Below are 26,807 nucleotides of genomic sequence, written 5' to 3'. Positions count from 1 at the left end.
ACTGTCAACTGTGGGACCTTATATTGACAGGTGTGTGACTTTCCAAATCATGTCCAATCAATTGAATTTACCATAGGTGGACTCCAATCAAGTTGGACAAACAACTCAAGGATGATCAATGGAAACAGGATGCACCTGAGCTCAATTTGAAGTCTCATAGCAAAGGGTCTGAATACTTATGTAAATAAAATGTGCAGTTTTAAATAAAATGTCCCGCAATTCTACGCATTCTTCCATGTCATATGTGTGTTTATATGATACCAGGGGTGAAAGCAGAGTAAAAAAAAATAAAGGTTTGTGGTACCACCTCAGCTATATGGTTCTAATTAGCACCTTTTTTTCTAAGAGTGTAGCCATACCCTCATACACACAGCTCTCGTGTTTCTTCATTAATTTCTTCATTCAATAAATTAATTTCTTCATTCAGTACAAATTATGTTAATTGTAGATTGTGATCATTGAGTAGTATATGATGTCTGTTGGTCATACCATTGGACTAGGTGAATCTCATGTAGTGTTAAACACAAATAGGTTGCCTTACCCTGTACCATAATGTCTAATTGTGTGTTAGTAATCTGTGAGTGATTGATTTTTCAGGGATTCGACTCGTTGACAGGGATAAAAGGAGAAAAGGGAATCATCGGATTTCCTGGAGTCAGGGTAAGAGATGCTAATGACTTGATTCTCCACTTTGAGTATGCTCCTGAGGGATGTTATGGTTAGGGATAAGCATTTTCCCTCACCTTGTGACCTGACCTGGAAAAACTCTTGAGCCTAGACAACCTTTACCCAAGGTCTGGAGTTTTTCCTGATCAGGTTACATTTTGGTAATTTAGCAGAAGCTTTTATCCAAAGCATCTTACAGTAGTGAGTGCATACATTTTCATACTGGCACCCCATGGGAATCAAACCCACAACCTTGGCATTGCAAGCACCATGCTCTACCAACTGAGCCACACGGAACATTGTCAGGAAAAACCTCAAGTCATAGTCAATATTGCAGAGTAATAGTGAAGAATGGGGTAAGTTGAGCCAATTTTTACATTCAGCATCACTCCGTCAAGGGAAATACGCGGAGTAAACCAAACATTCGGAACACCTTCCTAATATTTAGTTGAACCCCCCTTTTGTCCTCAGAACAGCCTCAACTTGTCAGGGCATGGACTCTAAAAGGTGTCAAAAGCATTCCACAGGGATGATGGCCCATGTTGACTCCAGTGTGTCAAGTTGGCTGGATGTCCTTGAGGGCGGTGGACCATTCTTGATACACACAGGAAACTGTTGAGCGTGAAAGGCACTTAAATATGTTGTCTTGTCCATTCAGTCTCTGAATGGCACACATACACAATCCATGTCTCAATTGTCTCAAGGCGTAAAAATCCTTCTTTAACCTGTCTCCTCCCCTTCATATACACTGATTGAAGTGGATCTAAGAAGTGTTCTCTCTAACAAAGATATCTACATATATTTCAGGATGTTGTTTAACACTGGAAATAATCTAAATTCATGTAACCACTACAGTTTTGAAAACATAGCTTGTCCAAAAAAATTGGTCTCTTGGCACACTTAACCAGGGCATGGGGGGTTGAGTCACGGGACAGAGTAAGTGAAGCCGCCTACAACTTTTTCTGAATGAAATATTACCACTACCTTTTTAAGATCATGTCTATCTTTATTTCCCGCACACACTTCAACACAATCACTATAACTTTTTTGTCCTTTAAATATTTAAGCCTCTTTTAACACAGGCTTAACACCTAACAAACACTTTGTACTTTTTTAAAAACACATTAAACATAGGCCAGGACTTGTTGTTATCTCATACCAGAGTGATAATAATGCCTTGCATTACGCTTGGGAAGAAAACATTTACATTTGCTCAACTTGCCATTGGCTCAACTATTGGTTCAACTTACCTCAAGGCAAGGATTTGGACTGTGTTAGCCACAGCCCTAAGAAAGCACTTTCATGCTATGTTTAGGACCTCATATTTAAGCTTATAGAGACTTCCTATTGACGTATAGAACAATCCTAAAATTATCCAGCTGGTTTATATACGAGCATCATGAAACCTCTAACACAAAAAATCATTTGATTTGGTGAAAATATTTATTGGGGACCTAACTTGCTTACCAATTTCACAGAGTCCATGGAATGATTACTTTTTATATCTGGTCAAATTATATATTTTCTTGTATAGTTTCCTAGAAGCAATGGTGGCTCAACTTACCGCTATGGCTCAACTTACCCCCCCTCCCCCTCATAGATCATTCATTAGTTTCATATTACATTAGATTTGGAATATATATTTCACCCAAGGAATCTTTAGTTTTCCATTCACGCTACTGTATGGTGATGTTTTAAGCTGAGAGTGTATTGGAAAAGGACCCTAATGCCTAACCTGTACTTTCCCTATCGGACGTGGTCACTCTTATGGGTTTCCTCTCACTTCTAAGAAGCTTTTACTTTGTGCAGAGCTTTCCTGCCCTGCTTCTACTTCTTTGCATTTCAGGGCCACATGTTTTGAAACAAAATGCCTGCAGGGGATCACCATCTTGTGGTGCATACACAACATCACAGGCCTACACTCAAAAAGACCGCCTTACTCAAGCTACTCATCTCTTTACTGTAACACATAGGCAGTGGTGGAAAAAGTATCCAATTGTCATACTTGAGTAAAAGTAAAGACATGTTAATAGAAAGTGAAAGTCACCCAGTAAAGTACTACTTGAATAAAAGTCTAGTTTTAAATTTACTTAAGTGTCAAAAGCAATATTAAATGCTAAAATATACTTAAGTATCAAAAGTAAATGTCATTTTCCTGTCCATTTTCCAGTCCTTTTGGGTATCAGGGAAAATGTATGGAGGTAAAAAGTATATATTTTCATTAGGAATGTAGTGGAGTAAAAGTTGTCAAAAATATTAGTAGTAAAGTGCAGATACCCCCAAAAAAACGAGTTAAGTAGTACTTCAAAGTATTTCTACTGAGTTACTTTACAGCACTGCACGTATAGTGGATAACAATAGTATTTTATTGTGTTATTAGGGTCTTCTTGGATATCCTGGCTTCCCTGGGCCACCTGGTGTAAAGGTATGCAGCAGTTTCGTCACCGTATTAAATACAACTGTGTGTGTGTGTTGATTGTGCTCTAATTACCATGATTTCTCATATGTTCAGGGGATCCTCGGGAGCCCTGGCCTACCTGGTCTGATAGGAACGGAGGGACCCAAGGTTAGCCGGTCTCACTGTAGAAAACAGCGCTCTCTGTACGGTGTCGGCATAGGTTTGAATCTGGCCTACTGCCCTTTGACACAACCTCTCTCTACCTTTCCCCACTGTCATTCTCTCTCTTTATCTGTTCAATAAAGTCAGAAAATACTTATAAAATACTTACTTAATATATTTCAGAAAGCAACGCTTAACTCTTAACTATTCCCCATCCAATCTCACTGAGATCACCCATTTGATTTTCATTAATGTGGTGTTATTTAGTATCTTATGTGACGTGACGTTAATGTGATATCTTTGTAAATGTCTCCAAGGGGTTCCAAGGAGATCTTGGTCCCAAAGGACTGACAGAGTTCAGGCAGGTTAATTATACAGGTAAGTGCTTTGTTTTCAACATATACAGTCCTCGGACACCATTGACCCGTTAGTGATATCGTAGTAGATTAATACTCTCACTAACCCATGGATGTTACTGTGTCTTAGCTTTACATTAGACTCCGAGAATGTGTTTTCTCAAGCATGGGACCTGACATAGTGATATGAGTGATCTAAAAACAAATGTTCTCACACAAACCTGGATTTTCCAAGGCAAAATATAAAAACCACATAGCAGACTTAACTCCATGGTCCTCTAAGAACCAACGTTATGTTAAAAAAAAAAATGCACTGCATGCTGGCATGGTCAATAGCCCGTTTACCATTCTCCTCTTCCATTTAGTTGCTCCCTCTCTCCATCGGTTCAGTTCCACTCCAGGAATGGTGACAAACATGATAATGGCATTTTATTTAGCTCATTGACTACATTGGAAATAAGTTTTGTATAGTGCTTTCATGTGTTATCCTCGGGGCTTTGTACTGTTTAAATGTAGTACAATGTTTTAACCCTCCAAAATAAATAGGCAATCTAGTCAAATTACATTTCCGGGTAGAAGCTGGTGAAAGACATGATTTGTCATGTACTGTCATGTTGTGTCTTGTCTCTGTCCTTTCCCTTCACCCTGTCTCCCTCTGCTGGTCGTTGTTAGGTTACCTTTTCTCCCCCTCTTTCCCCCAGCTGTGCCTTGTCTCCTCCTAACCACCTCGTCACCCCTTTTCCCACCTGTTCCCTTTTTCCCTCTGATTAGTCCCCTATATCTCTCTCTGTTTTTGTTCCTGTCCTTGTCGGATTCTTGTTTGTTGTGTTTCATGCCTGAACCAGACTGTCGTCATGTTTGCTGTAACCTTGTCTTGTCCTGTCGGAATCTGCCGGTCCGTCTGAGCCTACCTATGTTTGGTAATTAAAGAAGCTCTGTTTAAGTTAATTCGCTTTTGGGTCCTCATTCACGCACCGTAACAGAAGAATCCGACCAAGAATGGACCCAGCGACTTCGGATCCTCTCCACTCAGCCGTCGGGATCCAGGGAGCGATGCTAGGCAGACACGAGCAGGAAGTGTCTGCTGCTCGACATGCCGTTGAGACCCTGGCCACCCAAGTCTCCAACCTCACAGAACAGGTTCACCATCTCCGCCTCGATCCACCGGCCACTTCCAGGGCTTTCGAATCTCCGGAGCCCAGAATCAATAACCCGCCGTGTTACTCTGGGGAGCCCACTGAATGCCGCTCGTTCCTCACCCAGTGTGATATTGTGTTTTCTCTCCAGCCCAACACTAACTCCAGGAGCACTGCTCGTGTCGCCTACGTCATATCTCTCCTTATTGGACGGGCTCGTGAGTGGGGCACGGCAATCTGGGAGGCAAGGGCTGAGTGTACTAACCAGTATCAGGACTTTAAGGAGGAGATGATACGGGTTTTTGATCGATCTGTTTTTGGGGAGGAGGCTTCCAGGGCCCTGTCTTCCCTATGTCAAGGCAATCGATCCATAACAGACTACTCTATTGAGTTTCGCACTCTTGCTGTCTCCAGTGGCTGGAACGAGCCGGCCTTGCTCGCTCGTCTTCTGGAGGGTCTCCGCACAGAGGTAAAGGATGAGATTCTCTCCCGGGAGGTTCCTTCCAGCGTGGATTCCTTGATTGAACTCGCTATTCGCATTGAGCGACGGGTTGATCTTCGTCACCGAGCTCGTGGAAAGGAGCTCGCGCTCTCCGTCGCCCCCCTCTCCGCATCACTACCATCTTCCTCTGCCGGCTCGGGTGCTGAGCCCATGCAGCTGGGAGGTATCCGCATCTCGACTAAGGAGAGGGAACGGAGAATCACCAACCGCCTCTGTCTCTATTGCGGTTCCGCTGGTCATTTTGTCACTTCATGTCCAGTAAAAGGCCAGAGCTCGTCAGTAAGCGGAGGGCTACTGGTGAGCGCTACTACTCCTGTCTCTCCTTCAAGATCCTGCACTACCTTGTCGGTCCATCTACGCTGGACCGGTTCGTCAGCTTCCTGCAGTGCCTTAATAGACTCTGGGGCGGAGGGCTGTTTTATGGACGAGACCTGGGCTCGGGAACATGACATTCCTCTCAGACAGTTAAAGGAGCCCACGGCCTTGTTCGCCCTGGATGGTAGTCCTCTCCCCAGGATTCAGCGTGAGACGCTACCTTTAACCCTCACTGTTTCTGGTAATCATAGTGAAACCATTTCTTTTTTAATTTTTCGTTCACCTTTTACACCTGTTGTTTTGGGCCATCCCTGGCTAGTTTGTCATAATCCTTCCATTAATTGGTCTAGTAATTCTATCCTCTCCTGGAACGTCTCTTGTCATGTGAAATGTTTAATGTCTGCTATCCCTCCTGTTTCCTCTGTCTCTTATTCACAGGAGGAGCCTGGTGATTTGACAGGGGTGCCGGAGGAATATCACGATCTGCGCACGGTGTTCAGTCGGTCCAGGGCCACCTCTCTTCCTCCACACCGGTCGTATGATTGTAGTATTGATCTCCTTCCGGGAACCACCCCCCCCCCCGGGGTAGACTATACTCTCTGTCGGCTCCCGAACGTAAGGCTCTCGAAGATTATTTGTCTGTAGCTCTTGACGCCGGTACCATAGTCCCCTCCTCCTCTCCCGCCGGAGCGGGGTTTTTTTTTGTCAAGAAGAAGGACGGGTCTCTGTGCCCCTGCATAGATTATCGAGGGCTGAATGACATAACAGTGAAGAATCGTTATCCGCTTCCTCTTATGTCTTCAGCCTTCGAGATCCTGCAGGGGGCCAGGTTTTTTACTAAGTTGGACCTTCGTAACGCTTACCATCTCGTGCGCATCAGGGAGGGGGACGAGTGGAAGACGGCGTTTAACACTCCGTTAGGGCACTTTGAATACCGGGTTCTTCCTTTCGGCCTCGCTAACGCTCCAGCTGTCTTTCAGGCATTAGTCAATGATGTCCTGAGAGACATGCTGAACATCTTTGTTTTCGTTTACCTTGACGATATCCTGATTTTTTCACCGTCACTCCAGATTCATGTTCAGCACGTTCGACGTGTCCTCCAGCGCCTTTTAGAGAATTGTCTTTTTGTGAAGGCTGAGAAGTGCACTTTTCATGCCTCCTCCGTCACATTTCTCGGTTCTGTTATTTCCGCTGAAGGCATTAAGATGGATCCCGCTAAGGTCCAAGCTGTCATTGATTGGCCCGTCCCTAAGTCACGCGTCGAGCTGCAGCGCTTTCTCGGCTTCGCGAACTTCTATCGTCGTTTCATCCGTAATTTCGGTCAGGTGGCAGCTCCTCTCACAGCCCTTACTTCTGTCAAGACGTGCTTTAAGTGGTCCGTTTCCGCCCAGGGAGCTTTTGATCTCCTCAAGAATCGTTTTACATCCGCTCCTATCCTTGTTACACCTGACGTCTCTAGACAGTTCGTTGTCGAGGTTGACGCGTCAGAGGTGGGCGTGGGAGCCATTATTTGTCAGCGCTCCCTCTCTGACGACAAGGTCCACCCATGCGCGTATTTTTCTCATCGCCTGTCGCCGTCGGAACGTAACTATGATGTGGGTAACCGCGAACTGCTCGCCATCCGGTTAGCCCTAGGCGAATGGCGACAGTGGTTGGAGGGGGCGACCGTTCCTTTTGTCGTTTGGACTGACCATAGGAACCTTGAGTACATCCGTTCTGCCAAACGACTTAATGCGCGTCAGGCGCGTTGGGCGCTGTTTTTCGCTCGTTTCGAGTTCGTGATTTCTTATCGTCCGGGCTCTAAGAACACCAAGCCTGATGCTTTGTCTCGTCTCTTCAGTTCTTCAGTAGCCTCCACTGACCCCGAGGGGATTCTCCCTGAGGGGCGTGTTGTCGGGTTGACTGTCTGGGGAATTGAGAGGCAGGTAAAACAAGCGCTCACTCACACTCCGTCGCCGCGCGCTTGTCCTAGGAACCTTCTTTTCGTTCCCGTTCCTACTCGTCTGGCCGTTCTTCAGTGGGCTCACTCTGCCAAGTTAGCCGGCCACCCTGGCGTTCGGGGTACGCTTGCTTCCATTCGCCAGCGTTTTTGGTGGCCCACCCGGGAGCATGACACGCGTCGTTTCGTGGCTGCTTGTTCGGTCTGCGCGCAGACTAAGTCCGGTAACTCTCCTCCTGCCGGCCGTCTCAGGCCGCTTCCTATTCCCTCTCGACCGTGGTCTCACATCGCCTTAGATTTTGTCACCGGACTGCCTTCGTCAGCGGGGAAGACTGTTATTCTTACGGTTGTCGATAGGTTCTCTAAGGCGGCTCATTTCATTCCCCTTGCTAAGCTTCCTTCTGCTAAAGAGACGGCACAAATCATCATCGAGAATGTTTTCAGAATTCATGGCCTTCCGTCAGACGTCGTTTCGGACAGAGGTCCGCAATTCACGTCTCAATTTTGGAGGGAGTTTTGCCGTTTGATTGGGGCTTCCGTCAGTCTCTCTTCCGGCTTTCACCCCCAGTCTAACGGTCAAGCAGAACGGGCCAATCAGACTATTGGTCGCATCTTACGCAGTCTTTCTTTTCGCAACCCTGCGTCTTGGTCAGAACAGCTCCCCTGGGCAGAATACGCCCACAACTCGCTTCCTTCGTCTGCGACCGGGCTATCTCCTTTTCAGAGTAGCCTCGGGTACCAGCCTCCGCTGTTCTCATCTCAGTTCGCCGAGTCCAGCGTCCCCTCCGCTCAGGCTTTTGTCCAACGTTGCGAGCGCACCTGGAAGAGGGTCAGGTCTGCACTTTGCCGTTATAGGACGCAGACTGTGAGGGCTGCTAATAAGCGTAGAACTAAGAGTCCTAGATATTGTCGCGGTCAGAGAGTTTGGCTCTCCACTCAGAACCTTCCCCTTAAGACGGCTTCTCGCAAGTTGACCCCGCGGTTCATTGGTCCGTTCAGTATTTCTCGGGTCATTAATCCTGTCGCAGTTCGACTTCTTCTTCCGCGATACCTTCGTCGCGTCCACCCGGTCTTCCATGTCTCCTGCATCAAGCCCGTCCTTCGCGCCCCCGCTCGTCTTCCCCCCCCCCCCCCATCCTTGTCGAGGGCGCACCCATCTACAGGGTCCGTAGAATTTTGGACATGCGTCCTCGGGGCCGTGGTCACCAGTACCTCGTAGATTGGGAGGGGTACGGTCCTGAGGAGAGGAGTTGGGTTCCCTCTCGGGACGTGCTGGACCGTGCGCTGATCGAGGATTTCCTCCGTTGCCGCCAGGTTTCCTCCTCGAGTGCGCCAGGAGGCGCTCGGTGAGTGGGGGGGTACTGTCATGTACTGTCATGTTGTGTCTTGTCTCTGTCCTTTCCCTTCACCCTGTCTCCCTCTGCTGGTCGTTGTTAGGTTACCTTTTCTCCCCCTCTTTCCCCCAGCTGTGCCTTGTCTCCTCCTAACCACCTCGTCACCCCTTTTCCCACCTGTTCCCTTTTTCCCTCTGATTAGTCCCCTATATCTCTCTCTGTTTTTGTTCCTGTCCTTGTCGGATTCTTGTTTGTTGTGTTTCATGCCTGAACCAGACTGTCGTCATGTTTGCTGTAACCTTGTCTTGTCCTGTCGGAATCTGCCGGTCCGTCTGAGCCTACCTATGTTTGGTAATTAAAGAAGCTCTGTTTAAGTTAATTCGCTTTTGGGTCCTCATTCACGCACCGTAACATGATTTCTGTAACACTCCCCGGATCTCTACTGAGACTCACTCGTAAGGAAACTGACGGGAAAGATTGATTGACTAAACGATAAAGGAGAATGGGACTTTGTGGGCATATTGTGTGTGTGTCCTGGCATGATGTCATCATTGTTTTTCCCCCTGGCATGACATCATCATCGTGTGTCTTGTGGGTCGGGGTGTGTGTTACATGACCGCCGTACAGCTTGTAGAGGTGAGCACATTGTCTGTTAAGAAATTCACTGTATCACTAAAACTGATTTTCATAAACCAACTGTGATAAGACTTTATAAAGATATGTCACTCTCGTCAGTTAGTCTTTATGGATGTGTCGTTCTTAGAAATAAATCAAATACCTGTGCAGGTAGTAACATCCATTCACACTATCCCAGATATCAAATCAACTGATCATGTTTTTCATACACAAAAGGTTCCAGTTAATACTCATTGTTCCTGTAGGGTAACTCTTTTTGAGGCCTTGGAGAACCTGTTTATAAGTAGCACCAGTGTTCTAAGTAGGAACCCTTTTTGGTGCTACTTAGAACCCATACATAAAAAAAGGGTTATTTGATTTGTCCCTGTAAGGGAACCATGTCTGGTGCTTTGCAGAACCCTCTCATGAAGAACTTTATACACTGGATTCCAGGTAGAACCAATAGCAGGTTATATCTAGAACCATACTAGTACTCCATGGTTTGATGACTATTTACATTTAGTAGTATGGCTCAACCATAATGAAACTTGAAGAAAACATTTGAGAAAATGTTTCTAGACATTTCTCCCACTGGTTGTATCAGAGTGAGATATGCCTCCAAGACATGTGATTCAGCATTATAATCTTTAAATAATGGACTATGGAGGTCTGGTGTCTAGTGTCTTTATATACATGCTGACACTCCTCACTTAAGGATCTAGAACAATCAACCAAAAATAACCCATGTACAGTGCCTTGTACATAAACTCAGAGGAAGTTACCTGCACTGTATCTGTGAGCTGTTGGCTAGAGGGCATGTGCAAGACCAGAATAGGCACATTTGCTATTTAACGCAACAGTTTTTGTGTCAAAACTATCAGTAGAGTTGAAAGTGCGATAGAAACACATTGAACTTCAAATTTTTATTTGGTACATGAAAACGTAAGGAAAAAAGTAGATCACGCACTGATTTTAATTGCAACAAGTCAGTTTGGTGGAAACACACAGCTGGTTGGAAAATGTGCATATTCTTTATGCAGATTTGAGAATATTTGCTGTCTATTGCCAATTGGTTGGAAACCTATATAGCTAGTGAAGAGTTACAACTATAACCCATTTAATGCAGTAATTGTGACTCCCATGGTAACCTGTTGTTTCAGGGATGCCAGGGGAGTCGGGGCTGCCTGGAAGACCAGGACCACCTGGAGATGTTGGGGAGATGGGGATGCACGGCCGCCAAGGACTGCCTGGGGTATCAATACCTGGTCAGTGACCCAAAAGTCCCCTGGCCAGTACTAATACCCCCCATCTCAAAATACAGTTCAGCCCCAGTGTGAGCGTGCTTGTTTATATACATGTGCGTGTGTGTCTAATAAGGTCTTTGTACTGTAACTCTACCTTACCATGCCATGCTGCCTCTCCTCAGGTACCAATGGTGAGCCTGGCCCAATAGGGATGACTGGCACCAAGGGGGTTAAAGGAGAGCCAGGGATGCACTACCAGAACGGGCCTACACCCGGAGAGCCTGGTAAACCGGGCACAGCAGGCCTCAGTGGTCTGAAAGGAGAGCGCGGCCCCCCAGGTTTGTAACCTCAAGTGCATTTTGTCCCCATCTCCTGCACTTCTCTCATAGAACATGGCCTGTCTTCTACTTGATATTCGATGCATTCATTGTCATAGCATCTGAATGTGGATTTAAACACTCAACACCTACTGTAGACTCGGTTCTGGCTTGTGAATGTGGAACTCGTGTTGGTACTGTAGATAATGTTATTAAGTTCTTTACAGCTTGTATTGCAATGTTGTTGTGTGTACACTCTTAGAAGTAAAGGAGCCTGTGGGGTGGAAAGGGTCTTCGAGGAACCCGTCTGTAATGGTTGAAACAGGAACCTTTTTGTAATGGGAGGGGTTCGATTTTGAACCTTTAAAAAAATATATTGTAGACGTGGCAACCTATCGGAAGATTGGAGGCATTGCTTATTGAAGGCATGGCTTTCAGGTAGTTATTTTTGGCCACCCCATTGAGTAAATGTCATAGAGTACCACAGTATGAGTCATAATACCCATAAAACCTAGCGGTCAAACAGGGAAATGGTTCCAATCGTTTTTCTACCATTAATATTTCCCATAGTTGATTTTAGAAACACTTAAAATAAGGTCTGTGTTTTGTGTAGGCTTACCCTAACATGACATTTTGATAACCATGTAAATCTCTCTCAGACAAGGTAACTTTTATCAATATATTCGCCTGTATTTAACCCCAACCAATGAAATGCTAATTAGTTGTTAATGTGACTATCAGAAAGAACTACAAATGCCATGATGATCTAGACGAGACTGCCAAATAGAGGCAAAGGTAAGAATCTCTGGATTAACTATCTATTGCTAGCTAAATATAGTAATGAATAAATTGGCTACATTCCTTAAATGTACCTGTTAGCAAAGGTGCCAGCTAGAGATGTTGTGCAGGAGCTTGCAGGGATTTGTAGTCTTGCTTTGTCTACTTTGATGCTAATTAGCATTTTTGAATCTGAGAGTAAATTAAGCCGAATATATTGATAAAAGTCACCTTGTCCGGGAAAGATTTACATGGTTATCAAAATGTCACGCCAGGGTAAGCATACACAAACACAGCCCTTATTTTAAGTTTTTCTAATATCCCCCATAGAAAAAATGCATGGTGGAAAAATGGTTAAACCATTTCCCTGTTTGACCGCTAGGTTTTATGAGTATTAATGACACCTCCACTGTGGGTCTCTAGGCCTGTTCATCATGTTAAGTTTGTACACTGCAAATTAAAATGTTCCTTGAATATTTAGGCATATTACAAATTCTAATATAATATTGATATTATTAACATTACTGATGAGTAATAAAGTGGTAACTATTCCAACTATAGGATTTGCATATGCTCTTGAGGAACTCTTACACCTCAGTACGCCTCATTGAAGATACAAACCTGTCACTGTTCAACCAATACAACAGAACAGATGAACAGGAATGACATTTACTCCCACGGGTGGCATTAAAAGTGACATCTGAAAGCCATGCCCCTACTAAGCCATGCCTGTAGTCCATGGTTATTCTAGGAACCCTTTGCTACATTGAAACATTAAAGGTTCCTCCAAGAACCCCTCAACTAACCAAAGGTGCAAATATACCAATGGTTCCTTGAGGAACTCCAGGGGTTCCTTGAGGATCTCCAGGATTCCTCGAGTCACCACTAATTCTATGAGTGTAGTTTGCTTCCATTTTTCATCATCTTGTCAGCTAATATTCCACTTGTGTTTGTTTTGCTAAGCCTATGTCTGATCTGCATGCCTTTGTGTCTCCTGCAATGATGTCATCATTGTGTCCCACCCGGGATGATGTCATCATTCTGTGTGTGCCCCTCGTATGACATCATCGTGTGTCTTGTGATGTGTGTTGGGTGGGCGCCACATAGGTTGTGGAGGTGAGCACTCCTGTTTCACTGGTTTGAATTAATTCTCAAGATATTCTCAAGATAAACACCATCATTTAGACATGCACTTTATTAGATCCTGGAATTCCTTTGAGGGGAGTCTGCATTGTAGTAGCAGTCATTTTTACAGTACCCAAAACAATGATTTCATTCGACCATAGGATAAAAACATACTGTATGAATAGTGCACTGTGGATTCTATTGAATTGATCTCTCAAAATATTTGTGTACGTCTTCACTCAGCCTTTGGGATATTCGATTAAGGTGTGTAATCATGGTTGTGCTGCAGGTACGTACTGCACCCCTGGTTCACCAGGAGAGCCTGGAGCAGATGGAGATCAAGGTCCTCCTGGATCTGCAGGGTTCCCTGGTAGCAAAGGTGAGTTGTTATGTAACATGGATTTATTCATGTGGAATTATTAGAACATGTGTCTAGGGCTGTTGCGGTGACTGTATTACCGACACACCGGCAGTCATGAGTCATGACCGCGGTAAAATTCCACATGCCATGTGATCTCCTTTCATGCACTCTGGACATGCTTTGGTAGTACCCAACGTGCTAACTACCATCAGGTCCTAATGGTCTGGTACTCAGGGCTCTAACCACTTACATCAATGTAAATACAATAACAAATTACGTCAAACACTTATCATCAAAACAGTGTTGTGCTTTTAAAACTCACTGTGAGGATCAATTTGAAGAAAGAAATTCAACAGCAGGTTGAAACTGAGTGTAAAAGACGGTTGCTGTGGATGTTGTTTTCAAAGCCTAACACAATGAAATGGACAGCGCTTTCTAAGGTGATGATTCATTCAAAACACCCATAAGCATATTAGAGCTTATGCATGTGCATAGGCTTATGAGCCCAAGTCCCCAAAAAACTGGAATAAAATGTATGATTGTGCCGTTGTGCCATACAATACATAGCCAATACATATTGCGAATGGCAGAATAACAAAACAGATTTACGATGTCTTGGTTTCATATTCCAAAATTAAATACATTTGAGTTATCGCCTTCGAGTGTGGACTGTATTATTATGCATACTGGATGGACTGGTTACCTTATGCTACGCTCCAAAATGTCTATACACGAGTCTGGGAGACAACGTATAGCCCTAGGCCAGGGTTTCCCAAACTCGGTCCTCTGGGCCCCAAGGGATGCACGATTTGTTTTTTGCCATAACAATACACAGCCGATTAAAATAATCAACTAATCATCAAGCTTTGATCATCGGAATACACCCCTTGGGGTCCCGAGGACCGAGTTTGGGAAACGCTGCCCTAGGCAATGCTGTTGGTTCGTTGAAAAATCTGGATGGCTTACAGTTTGCCTACACTTGTAGTGAATTTGTATTTGATTTTGAATAGCCTAGTAATAGAGAATGTTTTATATTTTCATAATTCATTGGGTGACACATTACCTTCAGCTATACAGAATGTCTCACCACCATGTGTTTCCATTTCCTCCTCTTTCCTTTATTCATTTCTCGAGTGTGCAGAGGGGCTGTCAACAGTTTAGTGAAATATGTTTTGTTTGCCGAAAACATGTTACTATCGATGTTCCCAAACAGATTTCACTTGGTTTGCCAAATGAAGCACTGGGTAGCTGCAACAGCGTTGGAGAACCCATGGCATAGAGAGTGGGCAGAATATCACCCCATATATGTTTTGGTTTTTAAGACATTCCAATTTTGTGTCATTCACAACTAAAGTTACCATATAACTCTAAATCAAATGTTTCAAATGATCACTTTTGAATTCAACATAGCCACCTCATATGAGCACTTGCTCTGGAATGGTAAAAATATACTGAACAAAAATATAAACGCAACATGTAAAGTGTTGGTCCCATGTTTCATGAACTGAAATTGAAGATCCCAGAAATGTTCTATACGATACAAAAAGCATTTATCCTTTGCCAAGATTATCCATCCACCTGACAGGTGTGGCATATCAAGCAGCTGATTAAATAGCATAATCATTACACAGGTGCACCTAGTGCTGGGGACAATACTAAGGCCACTCTAAAATGTGCAGTTTTGTCACACGACACAATGTGGGAGTGTGAAAGTTTTGAGGACGCATGCAATTGGCATGCTGACTGCAGGAATGTCCACCAAAGCTTTTCTCAGAGAATTGAATGTTAATTTCTCTACTATAAGCCACCTCCAAAAGTCGTTTTAGAGAATTTAGCAGTACGTCCAACTGGCCCCACATCCGATGACCATGTGTAACAAGCCCAGCACCTCTGCATCTGGCTTCTTCACCTGCAGGATCGTCTGAGACCAGCCATCTGGACAGCTGATGAAACTGTGGGTTTGCACAACCAAAGAATTTATGCATAAACTGTCAGAAACCGTCTCAGGGAAGCTCATCTGCGTGCTCGTCATCCTCAGCTTGACTTGACTGCAGCTTGCTATTGTAACCAAGTTCAATGGGCAAATATTCACATTCAATGGCCACTGGCATGCTGGAGAAGTGTGCTCTCCACGGATGAATCCTGGTTTTAACAATACCGAGTGTGTATGGTGTCATGTGGGCTAGCATTTTGCTGATGTCAATGTTGTCAACAGAGTGACCCATGATGGCGGTGGGGTTATGGAATGGGCAGGCACAAGCTACGGACATCAAACACAATTGCATTTTATCGATGGCAATTTGAATACACAGAGATACTGTGATGAGATCCTGAGGCCCATTGTCGTGCCATTCATCCGCCGCCATCACCTCATGTTTCAGCATGATAATGCACAGCCCCATGTTGCAAGGATCTGTACGCAAGTCCTGGAATCTGAAAATGTTCCTGTTCTTCCATGGCCTGCATACTCACCAGACATGTCACCCATTGAGCATGTTTGGGAGGCTCTGGATTGACGTGTATGACAGCGTGTTCCAGTTCCCGCCTATATCCATCAACTTCACACAGCAAATTAAATAAAAAAACTAATCAAATTATATTTGTCACATGCGCCGAATACAACAGGTGTAGTAGACCTTACAATGGAATGCTTACTTACAAGCCCTTAACCTCTCTGGGATATGTGGGACGCTAGCGTACCACCTGGCCAAAAGCCAGGGAAAATGCAGTGCGCCAAATTCAAATAAATTACTATAAAAATCAAACTTTCATTAAATCACACATGTAAGATAGCAAATTAAAGCTACACTTGTTGTGAATCCAGCCAACATGTCAGATTTCAAAAAGGCTTTTTGGCGAAAGCAAACGATGCTATTATCTGAGGATAGCACCTCTGTCAACAAAGAGAGAAACCATATTTCAACCCTGCAGGCGCGACACAAAACGCAGAAATAAAAATAGAATTCATGCCTTACCTTTGATGAGCTTCTTTTGTTGGCACTCCAATATGTCCCATAAACATCACAAATGGTCCTTTTGTTCGATTAATTCCGTGGATATATATCCAAAAAATAAATGTATTTGGCGCGTTTGATCCAGAAAAACACTGGTTCCAACTTGCTCAACGTGACTACAAAATATCTCAAAAGTTACCTGTAAACTTTGCCAAACCTTTTCAAACTACTTTTGTAATACAACTTTAGGTATTTTTTAACGTAAGTAATCGATAAAATTGAAGACGGGATGATCTGTGTTCAATACAGGAAGAAAACAAACTGAGGCATGCTTTCTGGTCACGCTCCTCTATCTAACAGTACACTTCAAGTGACCCTCGTTCAAGATGGCCGTACTTCTTCATTACACAAAGGAATAACCTCCTGTAACGTACTGGGTATAGTGGGTGAGAAGTCAGGCTCAGGAAGCAGAGAGTTCAGGGTAGTGCTATATTTAATGCACAAAACGGCGAACATAAACCACCCCCACGAAAACACAGGGCGCACAACAAAACAAATGCCCCAAACACGGGGACTGAAACTGTCCAGCAAAATCCACGAAATGGGAAACATGTAACCCACAGACGTGCACACAAGTTACACAAAACAATCCCGCACAAAGAGCAGGCGGGCCTACTGGTAAATAAAGCCCAACTAATCAGCCTAAAACACAAACAGGTGAAACCAATAAACAGAAAGGGGAAAAAGGATCCGTGGCAGCTAGTAGGCCGGTGACGACGAGCGTCGAGCGCCACCCAAACAGGAAGGGGATCCACCCTCGGTAGGAGTCGTGACACCTCAACCAATTTCTAAAGACTGTTGACATCCAGTGGAAGCAATAGGAACTGCAAGAAGGTCCCTTAGAAATCTGGATTCCCAATGAAAATCCATCAAAAAAAAAAGTCTGAATGGCTTGTCCTCGGGGTTTCACCTGCTAAATAAGTTCTGTTATACTCACAGACATGATTCAAACAGTTTTAGAAACTTAAGATTGTTTTCTATCCAAATCCTAAAACTAATATATAAACTTCAGAGTGTTTTCTTTCCAAATCCAAATACTAATAATATGCATATCTTATCTTCTGGGGATGAGTTGCAGGCAGTTGATTTTGGGCATGCATTTCATCCGGACGTGAAAATACTGCCCCCTGTCACCAAGAAGTTAACCAACAATGCAGTTGTAAGAAAAATTTAAAATAAATAAAAATAACAAATAATTAAGAGCAGCAGTAGAATAACAGTAGGGAGGCTATATACAGGGGGTACCGGTACAGAGTCAATTTGCGGGTGCACAATGTTACTTGAGGTAATTGAGGTAATATGTACATGTAGGTAGAGTTAAAGTGACTATGCATTGATAAAGTTAAAGTGACTATGCATTAAACAGAGAGTAGCAGCAGTGCAAAAGAGCAGGGGGGGGGGGACAATGCAAATAGTCTGGGTAGCCATTTGATTAGCTGTTCAGGAGTCTTATGGCTAGAAGGTAGAAGCTGTTAAGAAGCCTTTTGGATCTAGACTTGGCTCTCCGGTACTGCTTGCTGTGCGTTAGTAGAGAGAACTTGGGTGGCTGGAGTTTTTGGCCATCTTTAGGGCCTTCCTCTGACACTGCCTGGTATAGAGGTCCTGGAGGGCAGGAAGCTTGGCCCCAGTTACATACTGGGCCATACACACTACCCTATGTAGAGCCTTGGGGTCGGAGGCCGAGCAGTTGCCATACCAGGCAGTGATGCAACCAGGATGCTCTCTATGGTGCAGCTGTAGAACGTTTTGAGGATCTGAGGACCCATGCCAAGTCTTTCAGTCTCCTGGGGAGGAAAGGCTTTGCTGTGCCCTCTTCATGACTGTCTTGGTGTGTTTGGGTGGTGTTTAGTCCCAGGGTCCTTAGCTTAGTGATGAGCTTTGAGGGCACTATGGTGTTTAACACTGAGCTGAAGTCAATGAATAACATTCTCATGTTGGTGTTCCTTTTGTCCAGGTGGGAAAGGGCAGTGTGGAGTGCAATAGGGATTGCATCATCTGTGGATCTGTTGGGGTGGCATGTAAATTGGAGTGGGTCTAGGGTTTCTGGGATAATAGTGTTGATGTGAGCCATGACCAGCCTTTCAAAGCACATCATGGCTACAGATGTGAGTGCTACGGGTCGGCAGTCATTTAGGCATTTTTTAAAAATGTATTTTACCTTTATTTAACTAGGCAAGTGAGTAAAGAACAAATTCTTATTTACAATGACAGCCTAGGAACAGTGGGTTAACTGCCTGGTTCAGGGGCAGAATAACAGATTTTTACCTTGTCAGCGATTCGATCTAGCAACCTTTTGGTTACTGGCCCAATGCTCTAACCACTATGCTACCTGCCGCCCCTAAGGCCTTAGTGTTCTTGGGCACAGGCACTATGGTGGTCTGCTTGAAACTTGTTGATATTACAGACAGGTTGAAAATGTCCGTGAAGACACTTGCCAGTTGGTCAGTGCTTGCTTGGAGAACACATCCTTGTAAATGTCTGGCCCTGCGGCTTTGTGAATGTTGACCTGTTTAAAGGTCTTACTTACATTTCTTATAAGGATCCTGGTTAGAGTCCCGCTCCTTGAAATCGGCAACTCTACCCTTTAGCTCAGTGCGGATGTTGCCTGTAATCCATGGCTTCTGGTTGGGGTATGTAGGTACGGTCACTGTGGGGACGACATCATCAATGCATTTATTGATGAAGCCAGTGACTGATGTGGTGTACTCCTCAATGCCATCGGAAGAATCCCGGAACATATTCCAGTCTGTGCTAGCAAAACAGTAATGTAGCTTAGTATCTGTGTCATCTGACCACTTCTTTATTGACCAAGTCACTGATGCTTCCTGCTTTAGTTTAGCTTGTAAGAGGGAATCAGGAGGCTGGAATTATGGTCAGATTTACCAAATGGAGGGTGAGGGAGAGCTTTGTACGTGCCTCTGTGTGTGCAGTAAAGGTGCTCTAGAGTTTTTTAAGAGTGGGACAACATTCCGCAGGCCACAATCAACCGCCTGATCAACTCAATGCGAAGGAGATGTGTCGCGCTGCATGAGGTAAATGGTGATCACAGCAGATACTGACTGGTATTCTGATCCACGCACCTTGTTTTTTTTAAAGGTATCTGTGACCAACAGATGCAAATCTGTATTCCTAGTCATGTGAAATCCATAGATTAAGATTTTAATTAATGCATTTCATTTGACTGATTACCCTATAACTCAGTAAAATCTTTGAAATTGTTGCTTTGATGAGTTTATATATTTGTTCCGTGAATTCAGTGTAAGAATTTCTTACTATAAAATCATATAAAATAAAATAATGGCACAGGACTTCATGTCAGCTAAATAAATAAGACTATAAGCCTATGGCATGGAACATAGCCAGATAACATACAGTAGACCAACTCCTATTCTGTTCCTTTGAAACAAATTTTCTTAACATCATAATGTTCCATTAGACCTGACTAAAATACATAAGTGGATTTAATAGGTGACATCAATAAGGGATCATAGATTTCAGCTGGATTAACCTGGTCAGTCTATGGCATGGAAAGAGCAGGTGTTCCTAATGTTTGTACACTCAGTGTGTAGGCTTCTATTGTACACTGCTATCCTGTACCTTTCTCATACAGGTGCAGGATCTTAATTCGAGACAGTTTGCTACAGCAGGAAAACAGTCCTGCAGCAACAGAAAATGTAAATTGTTATGTGGATTATAATGAATGTACATTTTTACAGGAGTTGATACATTTTTTGTTAGGGCAAACCCAAATCAAGTCTGAAATTTCAATGTGGAAATTACAAACTTTAGAACCCTTTTAGAACCCTTGTCCTGCTAAGCAGAAATATTCTTATCCACAAAAAAAATTATCAAATTAAGATCCTGCATCTGTATCCTATGCCATGGGTTTCAGAACACAACATATGTCCGTCCCACCGGCCAAATGTGGCCTGCAAGCCAATTGAATGTGGCCCACCATACATTAAATAATTAAGAATGGTGCACCATTTTCTGGCCCCTTGAATCATGTCAATATCTGTAATTGGCCCCTTTGACAAATGAGTGAAACCCTAATCCTCTATCTTACTTATTCACTTTGTCTCATTGTTTTTAGGAATTGATGGTGATTGTGATTGTGAGCTCCTCCAGCCTTCAAAGGGAGACCCTGGCTTTATGGGGATTCCGGGATTGCCAGGGTTACGAGGACTTTGTGGGGCACCAGGCCCAAGGGGCGACATTGGTTTTCCCGGAGACATAGGAAGAAGTGGGGCAGACGTGAGTATCATTGTCAGTGTTCCTTTATTGACGGACCATAACTAAGACCAAGAGTTTTTCATCAAGGATCTCTGTACTTTGCTCCATTCATCTTTGCCTCGATCCTGACTAGTCTCCCAGTCCCTGCCACTGAAAAACATCCCCACAGCATGATGCTGCTACCACCATGCTTCACCGTAGGGATGGTGCAAGGTTTTATCTTCATAATTATACGAGGATCAATGTTTTTATGTTTGTTATCTCTAATACATACAATAGGAAAGTGATCACTGATGTCATTAGCAAATACACCACTCAATAGGTACTTGTGGGGGCTAAAGTCAGGTTAAAGTCAAAATGAATATTCTTCAAATGATCAGAGGCCGGGGTACGCCAATTAAAGTAAAAATCTCATAAAATAACTAATTCAGATGACAGAAAAGGTTTAAAATATTCAGAATAGTATCAACTGCTTCTATCAGTTCAGCAAGGGGGCGATCCCTATTACAAACAAATGGGACCCATGCCAAGTCTTTCAGTCTCCTGGGGAGGAAAGGCTTTGCTGTGCCCTCTTCATGACTGTCTTGGTGTGTTTGGACCATGATAGTTTGTTGGTGATGTGCACACCAAGGAACTTGAAGCCCTCAACCTGCTCCACTACAGCCCCGTCAATGAGAATGGGGGTGTGCTCTGTCCTCCTTTTCCTGTAGTCCACAATCATCTTTTTTGTCTTGATCACGTTGAGGGAGAGGTTGTTATCCCTAACCCTAACCCTAACTTTGCGACCTTCTGCCACATTTCAGGCTTCAAACATAAAGATATAAAACTGTATTTTTTTGTGAAGAATCAACAACAAGTGGGACACAATCGTGAAGTGGAACGACATTTATTGGATATTTCAAACTTTTTTAACAAATCAAAAACTGAAAAATTGGGCGTGCAAAATTATTCAGTTAATACTTTGTAGCGCCACCTTTTGCTGCGATTACAGCTGTAAGTCGCTTGGGGTATGTCTCTATCAGTTTTGCACATCGAGAGACTGACATTTTTTCCCATTCCTCCTTGCAAAACAGCTCGAGCTCAGTGAGGTTGGATGGAGAGCATTTGTGAACAGCAGTTTTCAGTTCTTTCCACAGATTCTCGATTGGATTCAGGTCTGGACTTTGACTTGGCCATTCTAACACCTGGATATGTTTATTTTTGAACCATTCCATTGTAGATTTTGCTTTATGTTTTGGATCATTGTCTTGTTGGAAGACAAATCTCCGTCCCAGTCTCAGGTCTTTTGCAGACTCCATCAGGTTTTCTTCCAGAATGGTCCTGTATTTGGCTCCATCCATCTTCCCATCAATTTTAACCATCTTCCCTGTCCCTGCTGAAGAAAAGCAGGCCCAAACCATGATGCTGCCACCACCATGTTTGACAGTGGGGATGGTGTGTTCAGGGTGATAAGCTGTGTTGCTTTTACGCCAAACATAACGTTTTGCATTGTTGCCAAAAAGTTCAATTTTGGTTTCATCTGACCAGAGCACCTTCTTCCACATGTTTGGTGTGTCTCCCAGGTGGCTTGTGGCAAACTTTAAACGACACTTTTTATGGATATCTTTAAGAAATGGCTTTCTTCTTGCCACTCTTCCATAAAGGCCAATTTGCAGGGCCCTACGTGCAGCATGTAGCCTGCCTATAGGCTGATTGGAACCTCTAGAACAACTCCTGCCCAACCATAACTGATCCTATAGTTGCAATGCTTAGCCAAGGCTATACACAACAAATAGAACCTGGTTAATGTTGAGTTGATTAAAACATGTTTTTTCCATTTCATAGGGCTTTCCAGGATTTGCAGGTGTCCGGGGTCCAAAAGGTCAGAAAGGTGATGTCTATCTATGCATTAAAGGTAAGAGCGACTTTTCATTGGTCGATGTGAACATTCTATCTTGCCATTGGATGTATTTATACTGAACAAAAATATAAACGTAAAATGTAAAGTGTTGGTCCCATGAACTGAAATTAAAGATCCCTTAAGTTTTCCATACACCCAACAAGCTTATTTCTCTAACATCTTGTGGAGGAATTTGTTACCATCCCTGTTAGTGAGCATTTCTCCTTTGCCAAGATTATCCATCCATCTGACAGGTGTGGCATATCAAGAAGCTGATTTAACAGCATGCTCATTACACAGGTGCACCTTGTGCTGGGGATAGTAATAGGCAGAAATGAATTTTATGTTCATTTCTTTACCATAAGCTGCCTCCAACATCGTGTTTAAGAATTTGGCAGTAGGAAGCCCAGGAACTCCACATCCGGCTTCCTCACCTGTGGAATCATTTGAGGAGGGGTGGGGGGTGCTGAGGAATATTTATGTCTGTAATAAAGCTCTTTTGTGAGGAAAAACTTATTCTGATTGGCTGGGCCTGGCTGCCAAGTGGGTGGGCCTATGACCTCTCAGGCCCACCCATGGCTGTACCCCTGGCCAGTAATGGAAATCCATAGATTAGGGCCTAATGAATTTATTTCAATTGACTGATTTCCTTATATGAACTGTAACTCAGTCAAATCTTTGAAATTGTTGCATATTGCGTTTATATTTATTGTCAGTATAAATACTAAATACCATCAATTGTTTTATTCTGTGTTGTTACAGCATTCAACCCACATAATGCATTTCTAAAAATGCAAAAAAATAATTAAACTCAAATTGAAAACCGTGATTATACATTTTTTTTTGGGGGGGGGGGGAACCAAATCGTACTAATTAATTAACACTAATGGTGGGGTAGCTGGAACTTTGTAATGGTTGTGAGTTCAAAGGTTGTGAGTTCAAATCCCAGATGAGGACATGTTGAAGAGTAATTACTGTATAAATGAACATTCACAATGAACTCATGTATGTATGTCAAAGTGTGTCAATATGTACATTGGAAATATTGTATGTTCGTGTAGTTGGGTGTTCCTAACCTTTCCAACAGACAAATCTCTGTGAATGGTGAACTACTGATCCAATCAGGGCTTGATGTGCTGGGCAACAGTAACTGACCCCTTGACTTTTTAAACATTTTGATATGTTACAGCCTTATTCTAAAAATTATTAAATAAATAAAAATCTTCAGCAATCTACACACAATGTCCCATAATGACAAAGCTTAACAGGTTTTTAGAAATGTTTGCTCATTTCTTAAATGAAAAAAAAACAGAAATACCTTATTCAATATTCAGACCCTTTGCTATGAGACTCGAAATTGAGCTCCTTCTGTTTCCATTGCTCATCCTTAAAATGTTTCTACAACTTGATTGGAGTCCACCTGGGTTAAATTCAATTGCTTGGATAGTGTATGTCAGAGCAAAAACAAATGAATTGTCCGTAGAGCTCTGACACAGGAATGTGTCAAGGCACGGATCTGGGGTAGGTGCCATGAAAAGGTCTGCAGCATTGAAGGTCCCTAAGAACACAGTGGCCTCTATCATGCTTAAATGGAAGAAGTTTGGAACCACCAAGACTCCTCCTAGAGCTGGCCACCAGGCCAAACTGAGCAATCGGGGGAGAAGGGCCTTGCTCAGGGAGGGGACCAAGAACCCAATGGTCACTCTGACAGAGCTCTAGAGTTCCTCTGTGAAGATGGGAGAACCTTCCAGAAGGACAACCATCTCTACAGCACTCCACCAATCAGGCCTTTATGGTAGAGTGGCCAGACGGAAGCCACTCCTCAGTAAAAGGCACATGACAGCCCGCTTGGATATTGCCAAAAGGCACCTAAAGACTCTCAGTCCATAAGAAACAAGATTCTCTGGTCTGATGAAACCAATATTGAACTCTTTGGCCTGAATGCCAAGCGTCACATGTGGAGGAAACCTGGCACCATCCTTACGGTGAAGCATGGTGGTGGCAGCATCGTGCTGTGGGGATGTTTTTCGGCTGTAGGGACTGGGAGACTAGTCAGGATTGAGGCAAAGATGAATGGATTATAGTACAGAGAGATCCTTGATGAAAACCTGCTCCAGAGTGCTCAGGACTTCAGACTGGGATGAAGGTCCACCTTCCAACAGGACAACGACCCTAAGACACAGCCAAGACAACGCAGGTGTGACTTTGGGACAAGTCTCTGAATGTCCTTGAGTGGCCCAGCCAGACCCCGGACCCGATCGAATATCTCTAGAGAGACCTGAAAAAAGCTGTGCAGCAATGCTCCCCATCCAACCTGACAGAGCTTGAGAGGATCTGCAGAGAGGAATGAGAGAAACTTCCCAAATACAGGTGTGCCAAACTTGTAGCGTAATTTTTGCTTTATCATTAGGTGGTATTGTGTGAAGATTGTTGAAGGGAAAAAAACATTTTAATCAATTTTAGAATAAGGCTGCAACGTAACAAAATGTGGAAAAAGTCAAGGGGTCTGAACACTTTCGAAGGAGGTATATAAATGAAATGAGGGTGCAGATGCCCAGGCAGGTGTGTAGATTTTTTTTTGGGGGGGGGGGGTGAATATTCCTTTGAGACCACCGGGAGACATCCTGCCAACTGATACACTGAATGTCATGAGAACGCCCTAAAAACATCCTGGCCTGGTCCGCAATGACAGGGAACTCTAGGCAAAAGATTCCTAGATCTAGAGAATGGCGTGCTGGGATAACATCTCGCCTTAACCCTAAAACAGACCTACTATGAAGGTCACCAAATGTCCTTTGAATGTCCCCTGTCTGCTGGGAAGGTCCTTGTAATACTATTTTCTTCTATCTCTGTTGAGTTATGAATCTTTTTGTGCACTGTAATCTTTTTGTGCACCCTGATTTATTTTGACCCCTGGATGTGAGTTACAATGTAAGCGTGTAAAGTCTGGTTGGTTTCTAGGTGTGAAGGGAGACATTGGCCTTCCGGGGCTGGCTGGTCGTCCAGGCTTCACTGGGAGGAGAGGAGACGAAGGGAATCCGGGTGTGCCTGGTGACGCTGGCCCAGAGGTGAGTCTACCAAGGTCATTAAGGACACCAAAAGCCATATTCAAACTGTTAGTGACTTACCGTAATTTCCGGGCTATAAGCCGCTACTTTATTCCCACGCTTTGAACCTCGCGGTTTATACAATGACGCGGCTAATTTATGGATTTTTCCCGCTTTCATGCCGCCAAAAAACTGAGCACCGTCACATAATGTGACGTAAATCGAGCGCCCTCAAACTTCCCATCATTCTGATTACGGTAGTAATTTTGTCACCCTCATCATGGCAAAGACACGGAGAAATGCAAATGATGCAGCTTTCCAGTTGAAGGCGCTCGATCTGGCTGTTGGAAAAGGAAATAGAGCTGCTGCACGGGAGCTTGGCCTTAATGATGATAAGACGTTGGAAACAGCAGCGTGAGGAACTGCAAAAAGACAACAAAAGCTTTCAGAGGGAAGAAAAGCAGATGGCCCAAAGTATTTGCAGTCACTTGACATCAGTGTAAATCCTGCATTTAAGGTGGCGCTCCTTGTTCAGTGGGAGGCTTGGATGACAAGTGGGGAGAAATCCTTCACTAAAACGGGCCGCATGCGAAGAGCAACTTATGGTCAAGTCTGCCAGTGGGTCCTGACAGCGTGGAGCATTGTCAAAAAATCCACTATCATCAACGGGTTTCGAAAGGCTGGACTGCTGCGTGTTGAAGGGGCAGCATGAGCTCAGCGGGGTATTTGCCTCCGGATGAAAGTGACGAGAGTGACAATGAAAACAATCCAACATCGGATGAAGTAATTCTGAGGCTATTCAACTCCTACACCAAAGGAGATGACTTCAGTGGTTTCAGTGCACAGGAGGAGGAAGATAGTACCAATGACTTTCTTGGTAGGCTACTATTTAATTTTTGTTACAAGCCGTGTTTCGTTAAAGCCTATTTATTTTTGTTACAAGCCGTGTTTCGTTAAAGCCTATTTATTTTTGTTACAAGCCGTGTTTCGTTAAAGCCTATTTATTTTTGTTACAAGCCGTGTTTCGTTTAAAGGCTGTGTAAAGTTCATTTGTTTCAATGTACCGGTAGACACCTACGGCTTATAGACATGTGCGGCTTATTTATGTACAAAATACATATTTTTAATAATTCAGTGGGTGCGGTTTATATTCAGGTGCGCTTAATAGTCCAGAAATTACGGTAGTTACATACAGAAGGAACTGGAATTAGGAGTCTGGCACAAAGCATGGATCTAATGTTTCTTTAAGATGCCCAAATCCTCATCATAATGAGATCCTAAAACCTCCAACTTCAAGGTTTACTTTGTTACTCTTGGTCTGCAACAAGAAGTGGAGTGTGCCAATATGTATTGCTTGATGCATCCTTGACTCGGCTAGCCTACTAAC

At 43.7% G+C, this 26,807-nt stretch overlaps 1 protein-coding gene across 4 annotated transcripts in view; it reads left to right on the top strand.

The window, feature by feature from the left end:
• The window catches only part of col4a4 (collagen, type IV, alpha 4), a 159,474-nt gene that overhangs the window by 73,466 nt on the left and 59,201 nt on the right, over positions 1-26,807 (top strand). For 2 of the 4 annotated variants that reach the window (XM_021587194.2, XM_021587193.2), the window contains exons 16-27: positions 598-660; positions 3,047-3,091; positions 3,179-3,232; positions 3,544-3,604; positions 9,436-9,444; positions 10,584-10,688; positions 10,850-11,005; positions 12,869-12,877; positions 13,176-13,265; positions 20,355-20,515; positions 22,319-22,388; positions 25,335-25,441. In XM_021587194.2, the coding sequence (XP_021442869.2) occupies positions 598-660; positions 3,047-3,091; positions 3,179-3,232; positions 3,544-3,604; positions 9,436-9,444; positions 10,584-10,688; positions 10,850-11,005; positions 12,869-12,877; positions 13,176-13,265; positions 20,355-20,515; positions 22,319-22,388; positions 25,335-25,441 (930 nt within the window). The remainder of the gene's footprint in view (positions 1-597; positions 661-3,046; positions 3,092-3,178; positions 3,233-3,543; positions 3,605-9,435; positions 9,445-10,583; positions 10,689-10,849; positions 11,006-12,868; positions 12,878-13,175; positions 13,266-20,354; positions 20,516-22,318; positions 22,389-25,334; positions 25,442-26,807) is intronic. The other 2 variants (XM_021587197.2, XM_021587196.2) reach the window with 2 other exon arrangements.

This window comes from Oncorhynchus mykiss, chromosome 27 (genome assembly GCF_013265735.2).
Source record: "Oncorhynchus mykiss isolate Arlee chromosome 27, USDA_OmykA_1.1, whole genome shotgun sequence".
In the NCBI taxonomy this organism is placed as follows: Eukaryota; Metazoa; Chordata; class Actinopteri; order Salmoniformes; family Salmonidae; genus Oncorhynchus; species Oncorhynchus mykiss.
Note: the sequence above shows the minus strand (reverse complement) of the source record. Positions and strands in the feature narration are given on the sequence as shown.